This window comes from Triturus cristatus, chromosome 5_2 (assembly GCF_964204655.1).
Source record: "Triturus cristatus chromosome 5_2, aTriCri1.1, whole genome shotgun sequence".
NCBI classification, from domain to species: Eukaryota; Metazoa; Chordata; class Amphibia; order Caudata; family Salamandridae; genus Triturus; species Triturus cristatus.
This window is the reverse complement of record NC_140588.1, coordinates 1,088,483,538-1,088,504,467: the sequence shown is the minus strand read 5'-3', so window position 1 is coordinate 1,088,504,467 and position 20,930 is coordinate 1,088,483,538. Positions and strand designations below refer to the sequence as shown.

The window sequence follows — 20,930 nt, the reverse complement described above, 5'->3', positions numbered from 1 at the left end:
AAGCCCATGCGCAGTACTGACCGAAGGAGGAGTCACCGAACTCGTGACTTCCAAAGACTTTCCAAGTGGAAAAACAAACTGCAACCATCCGGGCCCAACACCAGATGGCGAGCTATGCACAGTGTATAGATCTGCAGCTCTACATGCCAAGAACAGATGCATACTGGTAAGTAGCATATTCCTTTCTTCATAGGGTAACATTGACTGGCTTTTTCCTGAAATTTCTTCTAAGTGTGGACTTTTCAAATCTTAAAATATTCACCAAAAATCAGCCGAGTAACGAAAACGAAAATACTCACCTGCTCTTAGGTGAGCTCCCAGTGCTGGATCTTGGTGCCCAGCACTGACTCTGAAAAATACTTACAACTGTACTTACCAGTAACCCAATTTTCTCCCATAGGACATCATTGACTGTTTTTCTGTGAAATTTCTTCTAAGTGTCAATTTCTGCAATCTTTAAATATTCTTTAAAAATCGTATAATATCTGAAAACGTAATTACTTACCTGTTTTGGATAAAGGTCCCAGTACTGAGTCTAGGCACCCAGTACTGGATTACAAAAGTAACGAGAACATACTGTACCTGTAACCTGAATTTTCTTCCTTAGGGAATCATTGACTATTTTCTTTGAAATATTTTCTAAGTGTCAACTTTTAAAATAGCTAAATATTGTTTAAAAATCATCACAGTAATTAAGTCGACTTTCATCACTTGATTCTAAGTACTGACCCAGGACTGAATCTAGGATCCAGTCCTGGAATTCCAAAAGTAATCCTAAAAGTAATCTGTTGTAAATAACTTGAAATTTCCATTGAGCTCAATGCATTGTTGTGTTTAAAATAGAGTTGCCTATTGCAACCACTTGTAACTGTTTACAAAAGTCAATTGCATATTGCAAAAGTATTTATATAAAGCATCTCATTATGAGAAAGTATATTTTAAATCCAATTGTTGGTTCTAAAATAAAACAAGCATATATTTTTTTTATATATATAATCCATTAGCCTAGAGTTATTGAGTGTGTGAGACCATTTGCTGACTGATTGTGTACAACAAATGCTTTACACTGTCCTCTGATACTGCCTTACTGCTCGACCAAGCTACCACTTTAGAGAGTAAGGTTATATCTAACTTTAACCTCTGTTAAACCCTTGGGGTCTGTGGACTCTGTACACCCTGTACCTATTAAGCAACAGTATATACAGAGCCACTTCTCACACGCAGTGCATATCAAACTCGATGGTATTGTTTTCGATTGTGTGCTTTTCGACGTGCTACTCAAATACCCGATTCCGGTCGTCGCCGCGGGCTGCTGGGCTTATCGACGCCATTCGGGCCTACGGTTAATTGAAAGGACTGCATTTAAAAAATGCCCCTAGTGTGGAGCTAAATTTCCACAATGCGACCAACACAAGGTCTGAAACCACTGTCTCTCGCCCGAGCACAAGGAGAAAAACTGCCAAGCATGCGCCTCCTTCCGCTCCAAGAAGACTATCCGTGATTGCCGGGCCCGACGACACGTCATGGCTCAACGGGCTGCACTGGTGCCAGAAGACATCTTCAATAAAGGACCCGATGATCCTGAGGCAGAAGATTCGGAAGATCTGGACATCGTTTCCGAGGCCGATGACTCCGAGGATCACATCACTCCAGATCAACGAGTGAGTACAAGTACCCCGGCCCGAGAAAAAGAAGGCACCGGTTAAGACTTTGCCTGCAGGCCCCAGTCGCGACTGAAACAAAGCTTCAGAAGCCCCGCCCTAGGGCTCAGCTCCGAAAACAAAAGAAAAGCCTTGCGGCAGCTTGGGACCGAATAAGCCGCAAATCAGTGCCACCCAGACACTGTCTGCACCGAAACCGGGAGCTCCTCCTACTCCCGCAGATCCAAAAAAGCCATCCGCACCGAACGGCTCGGCACCAAAGGAACAAAAGGCCTCTGATCTGAAACCAAAACACTCGGAACCGAAGAAGATTTCCGACTCTACGCTGAAGGATTCAAAAACCCCTTCAAAGGCTACAGAGCAGAAATCTAAACCTTGCTCTGAACCGAAACAATAGTCACCGAAAGTGGTTACCGAAGAGGAAAAACTTTTTCGGCCAGATCCCATCTATCCAAAACGCAAAACTCTCCAAGAGGTCCCCAAGACATGTTAATGTTCCACACAAGAAATGGAAATTAGACACCCCACACATCCCTGATGTCCCTGTAAAGAAAAGAGACTGTTCCACTTCACCTTTAAGACCCTCTTCTCCTATTCTTCCTAGTAAGCCTTTCTCTCCTCCAAAGTCTCCAATACTTCCTCCATACTCACCACCACAGGATGAGGATGATTTAGGGGGTGGGGCAGGGAATAATGATCCTTTCACTGACCCTGATGACGACCGACGTTCCACAGGACACATGGGATGAATATGATGACCCAGTAGATCTTCCTGATCCCGATGCATACCCAACAAAGACAATATTGGCTTTAGTCGGCTCATTGATAGGGCTGCCCAGTACCATGGTGTTCAAATGCATTCGGACCCCACAGAGGAGGACTGCCTACTAGACATGTTCGCACAGTCACAAAAGACAGTACAAACTTTACCCACGTTAAAAGGTGTCATCAAACATGCCCCCGAGATATTCAAAGACCCTGTAAGGGCTAGAATTCTGAATCCTAGAATTGATAAAAAATATAAACCCGCCCCAAATGATCCCATCTACATCAAAGGTCAACGTCCCTTAGATTCTCTAGTGGTGACCAACGCTGGTAACCGTGCCAACTCTCAGACCTCTGGTGATGCTCCACCTCCAGACAAGGAGTCAAAATTATTTGACGCTTCGGGCAAACGAGTTGGTGCCCAGGCAGCAAATCACTGGAGGATAGCCAATGCGCAGGCATTACTTGACAGGTACGATAGGGCTCATTACGACGAGGTTGAATTCCTAATGCAGCATTTGCCTGATCAATACAAAACCAAAGCCAATGGTTTGATTCAAGAAGGCAAATTAATAACAAATGCAGCAATTAAATGTGCCCTCAATGCAGCAGACACCGCATCTAGATCCATCAACTCTAGTGTGTTACTAAGAAGATATGCCTGGCTGGGCATTTCTGGTTTCAAACAGGAGGTACAAATGAGCATCCTCAATCAGTCGTTCAATCAGGAACAGCTTTTCGGTCCAGCTGTAGATACAGCTTTAGAAAATATGAAAAAGGACATGGCGACTGCTAAATCCATGGGAGCATTACAGTCTCCATCCACACGAGGTGCCTTTTGACGCTCCTTCTATAGAAGAGCACCCAAAAACATCAGTACAGACACTGCTGCTTCCTCCTACAAAAACACCATACAAACATCCCCCAATAAGGGATGGTTTAGAGGTGGGTACAGAGGAAATAACAAGGGTAGAGGCCGAGGTAACAACAACACTCGCGCCGCTCCCGCTAATAAACAGTGACTTCCCTCCACTCCCGCCAGACCATCCCACTCCGGTCGGAGGGAGACTCTCACAGTTCCTACCTGTCTGGAATTCCATCACTACTGGCAAGTGGGTAAGACAAATTATCCAGTATGGTTACCGCCTGGAACTTACTGCAACTCCCCCCCCAACATACCGCCCAAGCAGCATCCGATGGCCATGACATATCTGACACTCCTCAAACAGGAAGTTCTCTCACTGCTTCAAAAGCATGCCATAGAACCAGTCCCCCTACAGCATCAAGGGACAGTAGGATACTCCCTGTATTTCCTAATCCCCAAAAAAGACTGTACTCTACGGCCAATACTGGACCTCAGACCTCTCAATCTCTACATACAATCAGATCATTTTCACATGATCACTCTTCAACAGGTCCTTCCACTGCTTCAACAAGGCGACTTCCTTGCCACACTAGATCTCAAGGACGCCTACTTCCATATTCCCATACACCCTGCTCACAGGAAATATCTAAGGTTCAAAGTGGACAGCCTACACTATCAGTTCAAAGTTCTCCCATTCGGGGGGTGACCACAGCACACAGGGTGTTCACTAAGTGACTTGTGGTGGTAGCGGCGCACTTGCGAAGGCAGCAAATCCATGTGTTTCCATACCTCGACGACTGGCTGATAAAAGCCAAGTCACACAACCAGTGTGTGCGCCATACTTATCAAACCATTCAACTGCTACACAACTTGGGGTTTACAGTAAACTATACAAAGTCACACCTTCAGCCCTCCTACCTACATCAGTATCTAGGAGCCACAATAGACACCTCGAAAGCCCTAGCATACCCCAATCCAGCCAGGATAGCCAGTATGCAAATTCACATCACCAAGTTTCAACCCCAACACACTCTTCTAGCACGAGTGTTTATGCAGCTCATAGGGGTGTTGGCCTCTTGCATTGTCATTGTACCTCACGCAAGACTTCAGATGCGCCCTTTACAAGAATACTTAGCACGTCAGTGGAACCAGGCTCAAGGTCAACTTGCAGATCTGGTGTTGGTAGACAGCCGCACCTATCTCTCTGCAGTGGTGGAACACACACAATCCTTCCAGAGGGCGGCCGTTCCTAGAGCAAGTTCCACAGATAGTGCTAACAGCGGATGCATCACTCACCGGCTGGGGAGCCCATCTCCTAAACCACACAATTCAGGGCAGGTGGACCACCTAACAAAAAGCGCTCCACATCAATCAACTAAAATTACTGGCAATATTTCTAGCGTCAAAATCATTCCAAACACACCTCCTCAACAAAACTGTCCTAGTCCGCACGGACAATATGACAGCCATGTATTACATACAGAAACAAGGAGGAACAATCTCTTTGCAGTTGTCTCACCTAGCTCAAAGCATATGGAGATGGGCCATTCCACAAAACCTATATCTTCTGACGGAACATCTGCCAGGAGTGAACAATCGGATTGCGGATCTGTTAAGTTGTCAGACTCAACAGATACATTAATGGGAACTTCATCCGCTAGTTCTTCAACCCGTTTTCCAAATGTGGGGCAACCAGACGTAGATCTGTTCGCCACACATGCAAATGCAAAATGCCCAACCTTCGCCGCCAGGTTCCCACACCTGTTGTCCAAGGGCAATGCGATATGGATGAACTGGTCAGGCAGATTTGCATATGCTTTCTTGCCACTCCCGCTCATTCCGCTAGTAGTACGCAAGCTCAAACAACAGTCTCTCAGGATGATCCTGGTTGCTCCCACATGGGTACGGCAACCATGGTTTACAACACTACTCAAACTATCAGTAGTTCAGCATCAAAAATTACAGCTCTCCCCAAAGCTGCTCACGCAGAACCATGGAGGGATAAGGCACCCCAATCCAGCACAACTGAATCTAGCGATCTTGCTCCTGAAATCCTAGAGTTCGGTTACCTCAACCTCCCACCCGACTGTATGAACATTATTAAAGAAGCCAGATGCCCTACTTCCAGAGCTTGCTATGCAGCTAAATTGAAAAGATTCGTCATTTACTGCTATAACAGCAAAATTGACCCATTAGATGCGTCAATTCAAGATATTATTTGCTACATCTACAAAGAAGCAATCTGGCATATTCATCTATAAAATTGCACCTGGCTGCCCTTGCCGCCTACCTACAAAACATACATTTGTTATTGTTTAGAGTACCCGCTATCAAAGCTTTGATGGAAGGCCTTAAAAGGATAACCCTCCCAGACTGCCACCCTCTCCAGTGTGGAACCTAAACATTGTTCTTACTAGACTCATGGGTTCCCCATTTGAGCCTTTACACAAATGTGAATTACAATTCCTTACATGGAAAGTCGATTTCCTTGTCGCAATCACCTCTCTCAGAAGAGTAAGTGAGATCCAGGCTTTAATCATACAGGAATCAATCTTACAAACACATCGTAACAAAGTGGTACTTAGGTCAAATCCAAAATTCCTTCCCAAAGTAATCTCTGCTTTTCATCTTAATCAATCAGTAGAGTTACCACTGTTTTTTCCAGAACCCTGATTCGATAGCGGAAAGACCTCTTCACACGCTTGACGTCAAAAGAGCTTTACTTTATTACATCGACAGGACTAAACCCTTTTGAAAGACAAAACAACTGTTTGTCGCTTTCTCTCCTCCTCTTAAAAGCAATCCCATCTCCAAAGCCGGAATTGCCAGGTGGATAGTAAAATGTATTCAAATATGGTACCAGAAAGCAAAACACACATTAACAATCCCCCCTAGAGCGCACTCAACACGCAAGCTAGGGGCATCCACGTTATTCTTGGGGAACATTCCCCTAGATGACATTTGTAAGGCGGCGACATGGTCTACCACACACACCTTCACCAAACACTATTGTATAGATGTGCAGGCAAAGCAACAAGCTTCTGTAGGCCAGGCTGTTAAGACACTTTTTCAAACCACTGCAACTGATACAGGTGATCACCGCTAGGGGAGTAACTGCTTTACAGTCTATGCACAGAGTGTGAATTCTGCAGCTCATATGCCAAGAACGGAAAATGCTACTTACCAGTATGCATCTGTTCTTGGCATGTAGAGCTGCAGAGATTCACACGCCCATCCACCTCCCTGGAACCTGTATTTGTTCCAGTGTTAGCTTACTTAGATACATTCACATGGACATCTTTTCTGTTTCTACAACTCCATCTTTTCCCATCATGGTGAAAAACAATCTGAGGATGGAGTCGATGCCCATGTGCAGTATCGTCCAAGGGACGAGTCACCTATCTCGTGACTACAAATACTTTCTTCCAAGACGACAACAAGGTGCAAGCATCCGAGCCCAACACCAGATGGCGATCTATGCACAGAGTGTGATTCTCTGCAGCTCTACATGCCAAGAACAGATGCATATTGGTAAGTAGCGTTTTCCTTGTGCCAAATATGGCGTAATTCCGTTTAGCCATTTTGGCTGTAGCGTTCTCTAAAGTACCTTTAAGAAATTGCATGAGGAATGTGCATTTTATCCCTCCCTCCCGTTTTTAGGGGATAGCCCAAAAACTTTCCAGGAAGCAGCTGAAATCTTTTAGGAGGAAAGTTTAATCAAGATTCGTCGAATGAAGACAAACCTGTTAGCATATTGCGTTTAAGACTAAGTTCTTACAGTGTATGAAGATTAATTAATAATTATGGGATATAGAAGCACAATAGTACAAATTAGCATGTTCCATATCCCCAAATGATAAAATCCTAGAGCATACCTAACGAGCAAACCGGGAGCTCAAAAGTTGAGTCCCAGGCTGCCCACACGTAGGGCTAGATCATTCTTTTTGCACAATCCTCTAAAGGCGTGCATCCTCAGCACTGTTCACTGTATCACTGACATTCGTTACCGTGGTGAAGCACCCATTGGCACCCACCCATGTGAGCCAGGCTGGTTCTGCCAATAGTCACTTCTGGGGTAATTTCTGGTCAATGGGAGATGAGTCGCGACTATTCATGATCACACGGAGGAGCGTGGCAGCTGCAGAGACACTGATAGGCCGTACTTGGAGCCATTTCGTTTGCTGTTTCAGATAAGCAGACAGGCTATGAAGGGTATCTTATTTTGGTTAATTGAATGCTAGAATAGTGTCCCTATGTCCTCTCTGTGCTTTTTTCCTGTGCCTCTTACTCTGCTCCCTATTCCTGTCTTAGGTTGCGTCCTTCTGTACAAGCAAGATTTCACCAAGAACCTGGGCCTGTGCTGCATCACCTGCACATACTGTTCTCAGACCTGCCAGCGGGCTGTGACGGAGGAGCTGGATGGAAGCACGTGGGACTTCTGCAGTGAGGACTGCAAGAGCAAATACCTTCTTTGGTACTTTAAGGTCAGTGAAGTGGTTCCACCAAGACCAGTGCCAAATGCAAACTGATGTCATAGAGCGCTCTAGTTGGGAGCTTTGGCTTTGTATGTTGATTGCCAATAAGAAGGTAGGCAGACTGACGATGGGTCATTGATGTGTGCTTCACTGCTCTAGATTAGCCCCATTTTTGCTGCATGAAATATCTTCTAGATACACAGGATGTGAATATTTCTGTTATCTAATGGTTAGGTCCAGAAGTGCTGGATTACAGAACCTTTTTCCACTCTTGGTACGCATTTACAGAGGTTGTGGATGATTATAAAATTTACCGTAAGCTGTTGCATTTGGAGGTGCACGGAGGGAGCTGCCAAAAAGTTGCTTAAAGTTTGTCAGAAGAGCTTGAATGAACTCCAAAGTTGTCCACTCCACAAGGAAAATCAACGCTTGTAGGTAAGTGCCCCTTTTTGCATGGTTGTCCCCACTTTTTTCCTGATGTTGATGCTGTTTGTCTGAGTGAGCACTGGGTTCCTGCCAACCAGGTACCCCAGGGCCTTGTTCTTTCCCTGAAACTGTATTGTGCACCCCCAAATCGGCACCTGTCTGGCCATATGCAAGTCCCTTGTAAAAGCTACCCTAGGTACCAAGGGCCCTGTGTCCAGAAGAGGCCTCTAAGGGCTGCAGCACTTATTGTGCCACCCTTAGAGGTTCTGTACCTTAACACACACACACATTGCCATTGCAGGCTGGTGTTTTGGTGCAGAGAAAAGTGAAGAGTCGACATGGCACACATACATGTGTGCCATGCCTACAACCCACTTCCTATTGCATAGGTCAGCCACCCCTCTAGCTGGGTGCACTATGCCACTGGTGAGGGTACAAGTGCATGAGCCATGAACCCCTACAGTGTCCAAGTCTATTCTAAGACCATGTAAGTGCAGTAAAGTCATAAATACTATATGGTTTGGGAGTTTGTCACTACGAACTCCACAACACCATAATGGCTTTATTGAAATCTGGGAAGTTTGGTATCAAACTTCTCAGCACATTAAACCCACACTGATGCCAGTGTGGGATTTAATGAAAAGATGCACTCATGTCTTGGAGATGCCCCCTGAAAACGACCTAACTCTAGTGTTTTGGCTGAGTGGCTGCTCACCAGCTGCCACCCCCAGACATGTTTCTGGACCCCTGAGTCGAGAGCCTCCTGCTCTTGGGGTCTGGAAACAAAGCACATTCTGGGCAGAGGTGCCAAGCCTCCTACCCCAGGATGGGTAGTGTCTACGAACTGTAAGCTTCAAAAGCATGCCTCCTTTGTGAGCTGACCCAGCCATTAGCTGCTCCCAGCAACTGGCCCCCACCGGTTCTGATCCCTACTTTGGGCGGGAGAATTGGTGGGACAACCAAGATAGGAGGAGAGGTGTGCCCACCTTTGCCAACCCCACCCCTCAGGTGGGGGAGGCGAGATGAAGCACAACTCTCTGTCCCTGCCAGCTTGAAGATGGGGAGACCCAGCCAACCAGAGTGAGGCTTATGCCCCTCCCACTGGAGGGTGGCATAACAGGGGGTGTACCCTCCCCAAGGAAGGGACCCATTGGTCCCAACCTGTACCTACCTGAAACGCCCCTAAATCTAGCATTTACGGGCAACCCGAACCATGCCTCCTCAGTCAAGAAAAGAGAAGAAGAACCGAAGAGCCGTGCAGGAGGATGAAGAGGAGAATACCAACTGAATTGGCCCCAGCCCTACTTACTTGTCCCGACCTCGACCTGCTCCAGCGGAATCCTGGCGTGTCCTGCAGCCAGCATTCCCCCGAACCCGAAGGACCTACCCTGCCTTCCCAAACCAGACTTTGTCTCCTGTGAGCACTAGATTTGTTCACCAACAGACTCTGGCTCCAGCCAAATCCTCGAGTCTGCACCTGACGCCCATGGCTTGAGTTCAAGTGGCCCAACACCTAGAGGAGGTCTCCCCGGCGACCCTGACTCGAGGTCCAGTGACCCCTGACCTGCCTCAAGCACCCAACCGTCGCCTGAAACCTCTATCTTTAGGCTTACCCCCCTCCCCCCGACCGCGACCAGGAGCTGTTAAGGAAACCCGACACAAAAGGACACCCCTGCACCTGACTCCCCACAGCCTTGGGTGGCCCAAACGATGGTGTCCAGGCAACCCCCAGTATCCCAACTTACCTCTCGAACAGCTGGTCGCCTCCAGAAAGACTTCGTCCCCAAGCCTTCATTGTTTGTTGAAACCAGAGAATCTCCATTGAAAACAGGCAATCTATGCCAAAATAGCACCCTGCACCCAGCCGCCCCTGTGCAGCTGAGGGTGTACTTTGTGTGCGTACTTGAACCCCCCTGTGACCTGAGCTTAACCCCAGGAGCTTTGTTCCCTCAACCTCGTGGCCTGCTTGTCAGCAGCTTCCAACCAAAGGCCCCGTCGGCTAGCATTGTCCCTCAGCACTCTGCACCTGGCTGCTCTAGTGCTGCTGAGGGTGCTCTTGGAGTGTTTTCCTGACCGTGGGGGTACCCTGGTTGTAACCCCAGAAACCTAACTCCCAAAATCAGGTGATTACCTGTAAACCAATAACTTAATGTTCGAGGCATATGGGCTGCAGATCACACACTGTGCATAGATCGCCACCTGGTGTTGGGCCCGGATCTTTGCACTTTGTTGTTGTCTTGCAAAGTCTTTGGAAGTCACGAGATAGGTGGCTCCTCGTTTGGACAATAGTGCGCATGGGCATCGATGATCTTTTCGATGCAAAATCCTTCACCCTTACTTGGGTATTGTTTCGATCGCGTTCCCATTCGACGCGCATCTCTCCAAACTTCAAATCTTCGATTCCGGTAGTCGACACATGCCTTCAGGCCTACCTGCACCATCAGGCCTTCGGCGCCATCAGGCCTTCGGCTCATGGAAAGGACTCCCTTCAAAAAGTGCTCTAAATGTGGATCGAAGTTTCCACACGCCGATCTTCATGAAGTGTGTAATCTCTACCTTTTCACCCGAGCACGAGGCCAAAGACTGTCCAGCTTGTGCCTCTTTCCGCTCCAAGAAGACGATTCGGGATCGTAGAGTGTAGGAGAGTAGGATCTGCACTTATGTTGCCCCCACTTTTTTTCCTGATGTATACACTGGTTTCTGGCTATAGTCTGGCTGGGTCCCTGCTCATCAGGGCCCCAGTCTCTCTGTTCTCTCCAACACAACTTGGAGTGCATATTAGATGCACTAGTGATTGGATACTGTGGTACCTTATGAGCCCCTAGTATATGGTACCTTGGGTACCTAGGCCATAGGTGCTTCACAGGCCTACCAGGAGCTGCAGTATATATAATGCCACACCTGGGAAGCATTCGCAATCTGACACCACAGGCCTGCTACTGCAGCCTGTGTGAGGTAGTGTTAGCACTCCTTACTGAGGTATAGGTTCCTATATCTCACCATACACACACATATAAACCTATCAGTCACCCCTAAGGCAGGCCCTATCAATCCTGAGGGCAGGGTGCTTGGTATACAATGTGAGGGGGTGCCTCTGCATGAGCAGGACCCCTCTGCAGCTGGCAGAGTCTATTCTCTGGCTGTTTGTGAATGCGGTTAAACCATATACTCTTAAGTGCATTATAACCCAACGGTAAATGCTAACTTTGGAATGACTGCATCAAAACATGTCGTGTTTGGCGTCAAACAACTTGGAATCATACCCCCACTCCAGTAACTGGTGTGGGAGTATAATCCCACACCAGACACCGGGCTGTCCTCCTGCTGCTGACTGAAACTCGCAGTGGAGGAGGCCCAACAATAGGCATCCTGTCACAGGGAGGTGTCACTACCTTCCAGACAGGATTTAGTGTATTGGGGCTGATTGGGTGCACTTCTAGAGTGCTTTGAAGTCCTGCACGGGGGGAACAGTAGGCTCCTCTGTGCATATGCCAGCTCAAACCTGTTCAGGGGCTACCTGTCCCTGCTCTGGCACGAAACTGGACAAAGGGAAGTGGGTGTAACCACCCCCTACCCTGACCCTCCCAGAGGAGTGATCATAGAGCTAGTCCCTCCCCTATCTTTAGTATAAGATAGGAAACCATGCCATTGCAAAGCAGATAACCCTGGACGACGCTCTAGATGAAGAATCCTGACCCTTCGACGTCCCACTACCTTTGGAAGACAGAAGAATCTCCCTTGGAGTCAAGGAGTGACTCCCCTGCTTGGCAGGCACCAGAAACTCTAATCAACGGTTGTAAACTTTCCCGCTCCCGCTGGAGTTCGAAGTCCCTGCAGCCCCGGAAGTGGATTTCCCGACTTCTCGACAGCCATTTTGAGTCCCCAGCAGTGCTGAGGCGAGTGGACCCCACGAGTGACTAATAACAGCAATACCCGGGTACCGTGCACTATTGTCGAGTGCAACCCCTTCACGACGTTCAACGAACTTGTGCATTGGACCATTTGTGGCCCAAGCCTCCAGCAGGTTTTGCAGCGAAAATCAGAGGCCTACCCTGTCCCGAGTGACCGTGGGCTCCTGTGAAGCATTTCCTCACGAGGCGTCTTGGGGCACTCCAACTCCAGCTGCTGGTCATCGTTGATGCCTCCTCGTCCTCGTGAGCGAAGAGTCAAAACACCCTTGATCACCTGAAATCACCCGACTTCTGTGGGCATCCAGCTTCCTGGCCCCCGGTCACTGGCAAGTGACTGTGAGCACTGTCCCTTCTGCTTTCAGGTCATCTTCATCCTGAATCCACCCTTGGATTCCACCGGACACTTCTCCAGTCTTCGCAAGCAGCAAATCTTCTTTGGTCTCCATAGAAAACAGCGACGCAACCCGACACCAAAAGACACCTGTGCACCTGGCTTCCCTGGGTGAGGTAACTGGTGCACTCTGGTGCCCTAGTGTGTGTTGGCCCTCGAATTACTTACCATGTAAGTGGCTTGCTTGTAGACTCTCCGAAGTACCCTAAAACTTTATAATGGAGCAAGTCGCGGTTTGATTTTTAATCAATAGGGAACCCGCTGCTGTGTTCACACACTGCATGCGTCTCCCGTGGGTCTGTTACTTACCTGCTTTCACTGCAGTAGTGAAGCCCCAGCGATTCTACAGGCCCTAGGCCTTGTGCCCTTGCAAGTCGACTTTCCTCAACCTCTTTTTTAGTATATGGTCTGGTACGCCCCTAGGGCCCCAGCCATATTTGTGCTTAACTCATTCTGAAACGTTGATAATTGAATGTGTTCCTGGCTTCTAATCTCATAAAGAGATTAGTAGAGTGTGTCTAGAAATAAATACATATGTTCGAGGCATATGAGCTGCAGATCACACACTAAGGATAAGATCGCCATCTGGTGTTGGGCTCGGATGATTGCAGGTTGTTGTTGTCTTCGAAAGAAGACTTTGGTCACGAGATAGGTGACTCCTCCTCTGGACAACAGTGCGCATGGGCATCCACTCCATCCTCCGATTGTTTTTTTCCGCCATTGGGTTCGGATGACCTTTTTTCCGCTCCAGCAGAAAACTTGATAGCAATCACAACTCTCAAAATTTAAAATTAGACGTCGAAATACCATCGGACCGGCTCCGGACGCGGCTGATGGAAAGGACACCCTTTAAAAAATGCCCCCAATGCGGAGCAAAGTTCCCCCACAGTGATCACCACGAGGTCTGTAATTTGTGCCTCTCACCAGACCACAACGAATCGAGCTGTCCAGCCTGCGCCGCATTCCGTTCGAAGAAAACAATACGGGACCGAAGAGCTCGACGCCATATCGTGGCAAAACCGGAACCAGAAGACATCTTTGCACAGGATGTCCCTGACGACGATTCCGAAGACCTCCAGATCGTGTCCGAGCCCGACGATTCTGATCCGGGGCAGTCCGTGAGTTCCAGCTCCCCTACCCCAACCCCACCAAAAAAGACATTGGTCAAGACTCTGCCAGCTGGGCCCAGTCGCGATCCAAAATAGTCTTCAGAAGCCCCGCCCCCGGGCCCGGCTCCGAAGACATCTAAGCCTGCAGGTGGCTCGGGCTCGAGCAAACCTCATATTATTGTGCCTACAATACCTTCGGCACCGAAGCAGGCTCCGAGGCCGAAATCTCCACCGGTACCGAAACGTTCTTCGGCACCGAGGTCCCCCACGGCACCGAAAGGTTAGTCGGCACCTAAAACATCCTCGGTGCCAAGAAAAGTCCACAAAGAACCTGCCGATCTCACAAAGCCCAGATCGGAACCCAAAGTCAGCGCCAAGGCCTCCTTCGGACACTGAGGAACTTTTTCGGCCAGATCCAACGAAAAAACGGATTTACATCAATCCTAAAACAGGACATGTCACAGCAGTGCCATATAAGAAAAGGAAGCTGGACACACCACCTCCCCCAGCTCCTCCAAAGAAGGACTGTGCCACCTCACCCATACGTCCTTCCTCTCCTGTCTGACCTCCTATCCCATCCCCCCCACCCCCACCTTCTCCTTTGCCATCTCCTTCTCACACACCATCTCCACAGGATGATGCTGATTTAGGGGGAGGGGGAGACCCGGATTTCCTTAATGATCCCACTGATCCTAATGATCCCTTTACACTCCCGGACACGGCACCCATAGACGACTGGTCTTACCCGATGCCTGACATGCCTGATCCCACTCCATACCCCTCAAAACCCTCCCCGCCTGATGACCATTTGGGGTATGGTCAGCTTATAAACAGGGCGGCACTGTTCCATGGCGTCACCATGCACACAGACACACCTGAGGAAGATTCTCTCCTCGACACCTTTGAGCAGTCGCAAAAAAGCGTTCACATTCTACCCATGATTAAGGGAGTGGTAAAGCACGCCACTGAGGTTTTTAAAGACCCTGTTAGGGCCAGGGTTCTTAACCCCCGGATAGAAAAAAAATACAGACCGGCACCACAGGATCCTGCGTACATCAAAGCGCAACTCCCCTTAGACTCTTTAGTCGTGTCAAATGCCAGAAAGCGGGCAAACTCCCAAACAACCGGAGAAACACCGCCCCCAGACAAAGAGTCTAAACTCTTAGAGGCTTCCGGCAAAAGAGTTGCCGCACAGCTGCTAACCACTGGCGTATTGCCAATACACCAGCCCTATTGGCTCGCTATGATAGGGCTCATTACGATCAACTGGAAGACCTCTTGCAACACCTGCCTGATCAATACAAATCACAGGCCAATGACCTTATCCAAGAGGGCATACTAATATCAAATGCCTCCATCAAATGTGCATTAGACGAAGCGGACACCGCCTCTAGGACAGTCAACACAAGCGTGCTACTTAGACGACACGCATGGCTCCGCATTTCCGGCTTTAAGCCGGAAGTACAAACCACCATTCTTGCTCAACCCTTTAATCAGGAGCAACTATTCGGACCCGCAGTAGACACTGCATTAGAAAAAAGGAAGAAAGATAATGAGACTGCCAAATCAATGGGAGCATTACAGTCTACTCAACCCAGAGGCTCCTTTCGTCGCTCCTTTTATAGAGGGGCCTCCAAAAATGTGGGAACAGACACCTCTTCCACCTTCAAAACATCAGGTCAAACATCCGCTAACAGAGGATACTTTAGAGGAGGTTACAGGGGAAATAATACCAAAGGCTGAGGGCGGGGCAACAACACCTGCATCTCTACAGCCACTAAACAGTGACTTACCACCACTCCCCCCAGACCATTCCACTCCGGTCGGGGGCAGACTTCAACAGTTCCTACCTGTCTGGAATTCCATCACAACAGACAGGTGGGTAAGACAAATTATCCAGTCTGGCTACTGCCTCGAACTCATACACACACCCCCAGACATACCACCCAGGCACCGTCCCATGACGTCTCACCACCTCACGCTCCTCAAACAGGAAATTCAGTCTTTGCTCCAAAAACACGCAATAGAACCAGTTCCACTCCAACATCAGGGCACAGGAGTATATTCTCTATACTTCCTCATTCCCAAAAAGGACAAAAACCTTAAGACACATACTGGACCTCAGACTTCTAAACCAGTATATACAATCAGACCACTTCCACATGATCACTCTCCAACAGGTCCTTCCATTACTTCAACAGGGCGACTTCCTTGCCACGTTGGACCTAAAGGACGCATATTTTCACATCCCTATGCATCCTGCGCACAGGAAGTATCTACGATTCGTGGTAGACGGTCAGCACTATCAGTTTACAGTTCTCCCATTCGGAGTAACAACCGCACCCAGGGTATTCACCAAATGCTTAGCAGTAGTGGCGGCGCACCTCGGGAGACAACAAATCCATGTCTTCCCGTATCTCCACGATTGGCTCATAAAAGCCAATACTCTCCACAAATGCGTTCTCCACACCCACCGCACTATTCAAACCCTGCACAACTTGGGATTTACCATCAACTATCCCAAATCTCAACTGCAACCCTCCCACATACATCAATATCTAGGAGCCACCATAAATACTTCAAAGGCCATAACTTATCCCAGCACAGCCAGGATAGCCAACATACAAAACCTCATCTTAAAATTTCAAACTCAACACTCTCTTCCAGCAAGAGTGTTTATGCAACTCTTAGGCATGATGCCATCATGCATCTCTATAGTACCCCATGCACGCCTTCAAATGCGTCCCCTACAGGAATGTCTAGCACAACAGTGGAACCAGGCCCACGGACAACTTACCGATCTGGTGTTGGTGGACAGCCGTTCACTTCGTTCACTGAAGTGGTGGAACACCATCAACCTGTCCAAAGGGCGGCCGTTCTTAGAGCCTCTTCCACAGATTGTGCTGACGACCGACGTATCTCTTGCAGGATGGGGAGCCCACCTCCTTCAACACACCACTCGGGGCAGGTGGACTACTCAACAGCAACAGCTCCACAACAATCACCTAGAACTTCTAGCGGTATTCCTAGCACTGAAGTCCTTCCAAGTGCACCTAAAAAACAAAACTGTCCTCATCCGCACGGACAACATGACCACAATGTATTACATACAGAAGCAGGGGGGGACACATTCTCTACAACTGTCCCAACTTGCACAACAAATCTGGAGATGGGCAATTCCCCAAAACATCTACCTGCTAGCAGGACACCTCCGAGGGGTTCAGAACCAGGTTGCCGACCTCCTAAGTCGACACACACAGCAAATACACGAATGGGAAATACACCCCAAAGTCCTACTCCCATTCTTCCAAAAGTGGGGACAACCAGACATAGACCTGTTCGCCACACAAGAAAACGCGAAATGCCCAACCTTCGCCGCCAGGTTCCCCCACCCGCAGTCACAGGGCAATGCAATATGGATGAACTGGTCAGGCAGATTTGCGTACGCTTTTCCGCCTCTCCCACTCATTCCATTTGTAGTACGCAAACGCTCATCCTAGTAGCTCCCACTTGGGCACGCCAACCCTGGTTCACCACACTTCTGGAACTATCTCTAGTTCCACATCAAAAACTGCGTCTCTCCCCGGCTCTATTAACCCAGAACCATGGAGAAATCAGACACCCAGATCCTCAAACTCTGAACTTGGCAATCTGGCCCCTGAAGTCTTAGAGGTCGGATACCTCAACCTCCCTCCAGACTGTATAAATATTATAAAGGAAGCCAGAAGACCCACTACTAGGGCGTGTTATGCAGCAAAATGGAAAAGATTTGCCATTTACTGCACTAACAATGACATACGTCCACTGGATGCGTCCATCCAAAACATCATTTGCTACATGCTGCACTTGCAAAGATGCAATTTAGCTTATTCCTCCATACGCCTACATCTAGCGGCATTAGCAGCCTACTTGCAAAATAGGCAACACCTGTCCCTCTTTAAGGTACCGGCCATTAAAGCATTTATGGAAGGTCTTAAAAGAATTATTCCTCCAAGTGGAACCTTAATATTGTTCCAACAAGGCTTCTGGGTCCCCCATTTGAACCAATGCACAAATGCGAACTGCAGTTCCTAACATGGAAAGTAGCTTTCCTTGTCGCAATCACATCCCTATGAAGAGTAAGTGAAATACAAGCCTTAACTCTTGAAGAACCCTTCCTACGACTACATCGCAACAAAGTGGTTCTTAGGACAAACCCAAAATTCCTCCCTAAAGTCATTTCCCCTTTTCATCTAAACCAGTCAGTCGAGCTACCAGTCTTCTTCCCTAATCCAGACTCAGTAGCCGAGAGGGCCCTTCATACCTTAGATGTTAAAAGAGCCTTGCTTTATTACATCGACAGAACCAAACCTTTTCGAAAGACCAACCAACTGTTTGTTGCTTTCGCGCCACCACATAAAGGCAACCCCATTTCCAAATCGGGTATAGCCAGGTGGATAGTTAAATGCATCCAAATATGTTACCAAAAGGCTAAACGTACACTTACAGTTCCCCCTAGGGCGCATTCCACACGTAAAATAGGGGCTTCTATGGCATTCTTAGGGAACATCCCCTTAGAAGACATTTGCAAAGCAGCCACATGGTCTACTACACACACCTTCACTAAGCACTACTGTGTCGATGTGCATTCCAAACAACAAGCTTCAGTAGGCCAGGCTGTCCTAAAAACTCTATTCCAAACTGCTGCAACAGATACAGGTGACCACCGCTAGGGGAGACACTGCTATATAGTCTATCCGTAGTGTCTGATCTGCAGCTGATATGCCTCGAACGGAATATGCTACTTACCAGTATGCATCTGTTCTTGGCATGTAGAGCTGCAGAGCCACACACGCCCACCCGCCTCCCCAGGACCTGTATCTGTTCCAGCATTGTCTTAATTAGACACTACACATGGACATCCTTTCTCTCTACTTCTTATACACTCCATCATTTCCCATCATGGCGAAAAACAATCTGAGGATGGAGTGGATGCCCATGCGCACTGTTGTCCAGAGGAGGAGTCACCTATCTTGTGACCAAAGACTTCTTCCGAAGACAACAACAACCTGCAATCATCCGAGCCCAACACCAGATGGCGATCTTATCCTAAGTGTGTGGCTTTGCAGCTCTACATGCCAAGAACAGATGCATACTGGTAAGTAGCATATTCCATATATTTGATATATATACGTGTGTGGTGTCCTCTCATTTGGTACTTCAAGAGATTATAAGGTAAAACAAGCTGCTTTACATTCCTCTGAGACTTAGCCTGAAGGCTGCTCTCCACAGCTACCACTAGGATAGCTTTCTTTAATGGTTGTCTTAAACCTATCACCATAAGAGTCGAATTGGACTGGTGCAAGGTGGCCACTATAACTAGTGACCAGCGTATGCCAGGCCAACTACTCACATCGAGCTTGAAGAACCAAGGCTCGATCATCAACATTGTGAGAAAGTGGCTCTGTATATACTGTTCCTAAATAGATGCAGTGTGCACAGAGTCCACAGTCCCCAGAGGTTTGGCAGAGGCTAAAGTTAGATATAACCTTACTCTCTAAAGTGGTAGCTTGGTCGAGCAGTAAGGCAGTATCAGAGGACAGTGTAAAGCATTTGTTGTACACACTCAGTCAGCAAATGGTCTCACACACTTAATAACTGAACTCTAGGCCAATGGTTTATATATAAAAAATATACGCTTGTTTTATTTTAGAAGCAACAACAGGTATTAAAATGTTCGAGGCATGTGGGCTGCTGAATTCATATCTGTGCATAGATCGCCGCCTAGTGTTGGGTCCGGATGTTTGCACGTTGTTGTCCTGGAAGAGTCTTCGAAGTATCCTTGGATAGGTGACTCCTCCCCTGGACTACAGTGCGCATGGGCATCCTCTCCATCCTCAGATTGTTTTTTTCCGCCATTGGGTTCGGATGTGCTATCTTAGCTCAAGTTAGGAAAATATTTTTTCGAGGCCAAAAGGCCTTTAGCTTGCGTCGGTACTGTTTATCGATCGGTTTTCGATACAATCCAGTTAGTTTACTAACTTTCAGCACCGACTTTTTTCGCATTTACCTGTCCATCGACTACTTCGACGATGGAATCGAGGACGCCATTCAAAAGGTGTCCGGTATGCAATGCGAAGTACCCACACATCGACGTCCATCCGGTGTGCAACAAATGCCTTTCGCCGGACCACGACGAATCGACATGCATGGCCTGTGCCCGGTTCCGTTCCAAGAAGACTCTGCGGAATCGACGAGCGGCGAGACTCGAGGCGCAGCACGCGGCACCGGCCCCAACAGACATCTTCGACGAGGCCGAAGACGTCGAGGAATTAGAAGTCTTGCCCTCCAGTCCAGTTTCCGAACACGAACCCGGATCGGACGAGGTAGACGAGTCACTCTTCCACAGAGGTGAAGACGACACCGAGGTAGGAGACGATGACGGAGGCCTTAGGGGCCGAAGAGAGTAGCTCCAATGATGAACAAGGCCTACCTGTTCAAACCGTTGAAACACCAGTGCCACAGCCTATGGCTCCGGTCGAGGGATCGCCTTCGGGCCTTACCCGAGACCCATCCCGCAGTTCTTCGGCTCCGCCCTCGGGCCCGGCCTCAGACGTTCAGCGGCAGCCATTACTACATAAACAGGCTGGTTTCCCTACCACAAAACCGAAACCGAAAGCTGCTTCGGTTCCACCGAAACCGAAACTGAAAGTGGCGCTGGTCGGATCGAGGCCTTCGACGCCAGCGCACCGCGTCGGCACCGACCGCACCAAAAGGGACTTCGGTGCCGAACTTGAAGCGGGCGACGTTGGAGTCGACAAACGGAAAAAAGCCATCGGCACCGACAAACCTGCTCGGCTACCGGCACCAACGACACCAAGGGCCGTACCGCCTGCTGTGTCTCGCATCGCTCCCTCGACGACACCTAAGCCTCAGGTATCGAAGACTTCGACGGTGATCTCTGCACCTCGACTCGATGACCCGCCGGCGCCGAAAAAATCCACGGCCGCCTCTACGAGCCTGGCCGGTGCCAAAGCCTCGAAGGCGCCCCAAGTACGACCTGGTGCGACGCAAGGCAGCAAAACCACAGCTGTCCTCCAGGACACGTCGGGTTCCGGTTCGATCGGAGCTCCAGCAGCCTCTTCGGTACCGGCCAACATTACCTTCGGCTTGCCTCCGTCGACAATCCCAAAAATGTTCCAACTCAGGACACGGGTCACCCAACCTACGGTCACACCTGCTGAGACGTCTCCGGCACGTATCATCGACGCCGACACTGGCAGGATGATTCTCCACGACCGAAGGATAACTTCGGAGCCGCCATTGGACCCTTTCAGGATCCCACTAA

General features: G+C 48.6%; 1 protein-coding gene across 5 annotated transcripts in view; it reads left to right on the top strand.

Moving 5' to 3' along the window:
• ZMYM3 (zinc finger MYM-type containing 3) overlaps positions 1-20,930 on the top strand; it is a 682,395-nt gene that overhangs the window by 333,841 nt on the left and 327,624 nt on the right. For all 5 annotated transcript variants that reach the window (XM_085608441.1, XM_085608444.1, XM_085608442.1 and 2 more), the window contains exon 12: positions 7,603-7,775. In XM_085608441.1, the coding sequence (XP_085464567.1) occupies positions 7,603-7,775 (173 nt within the window). The remainder of the gene's footprint in view (positions 1-7,602; positions 7,776-20,930) is intronic.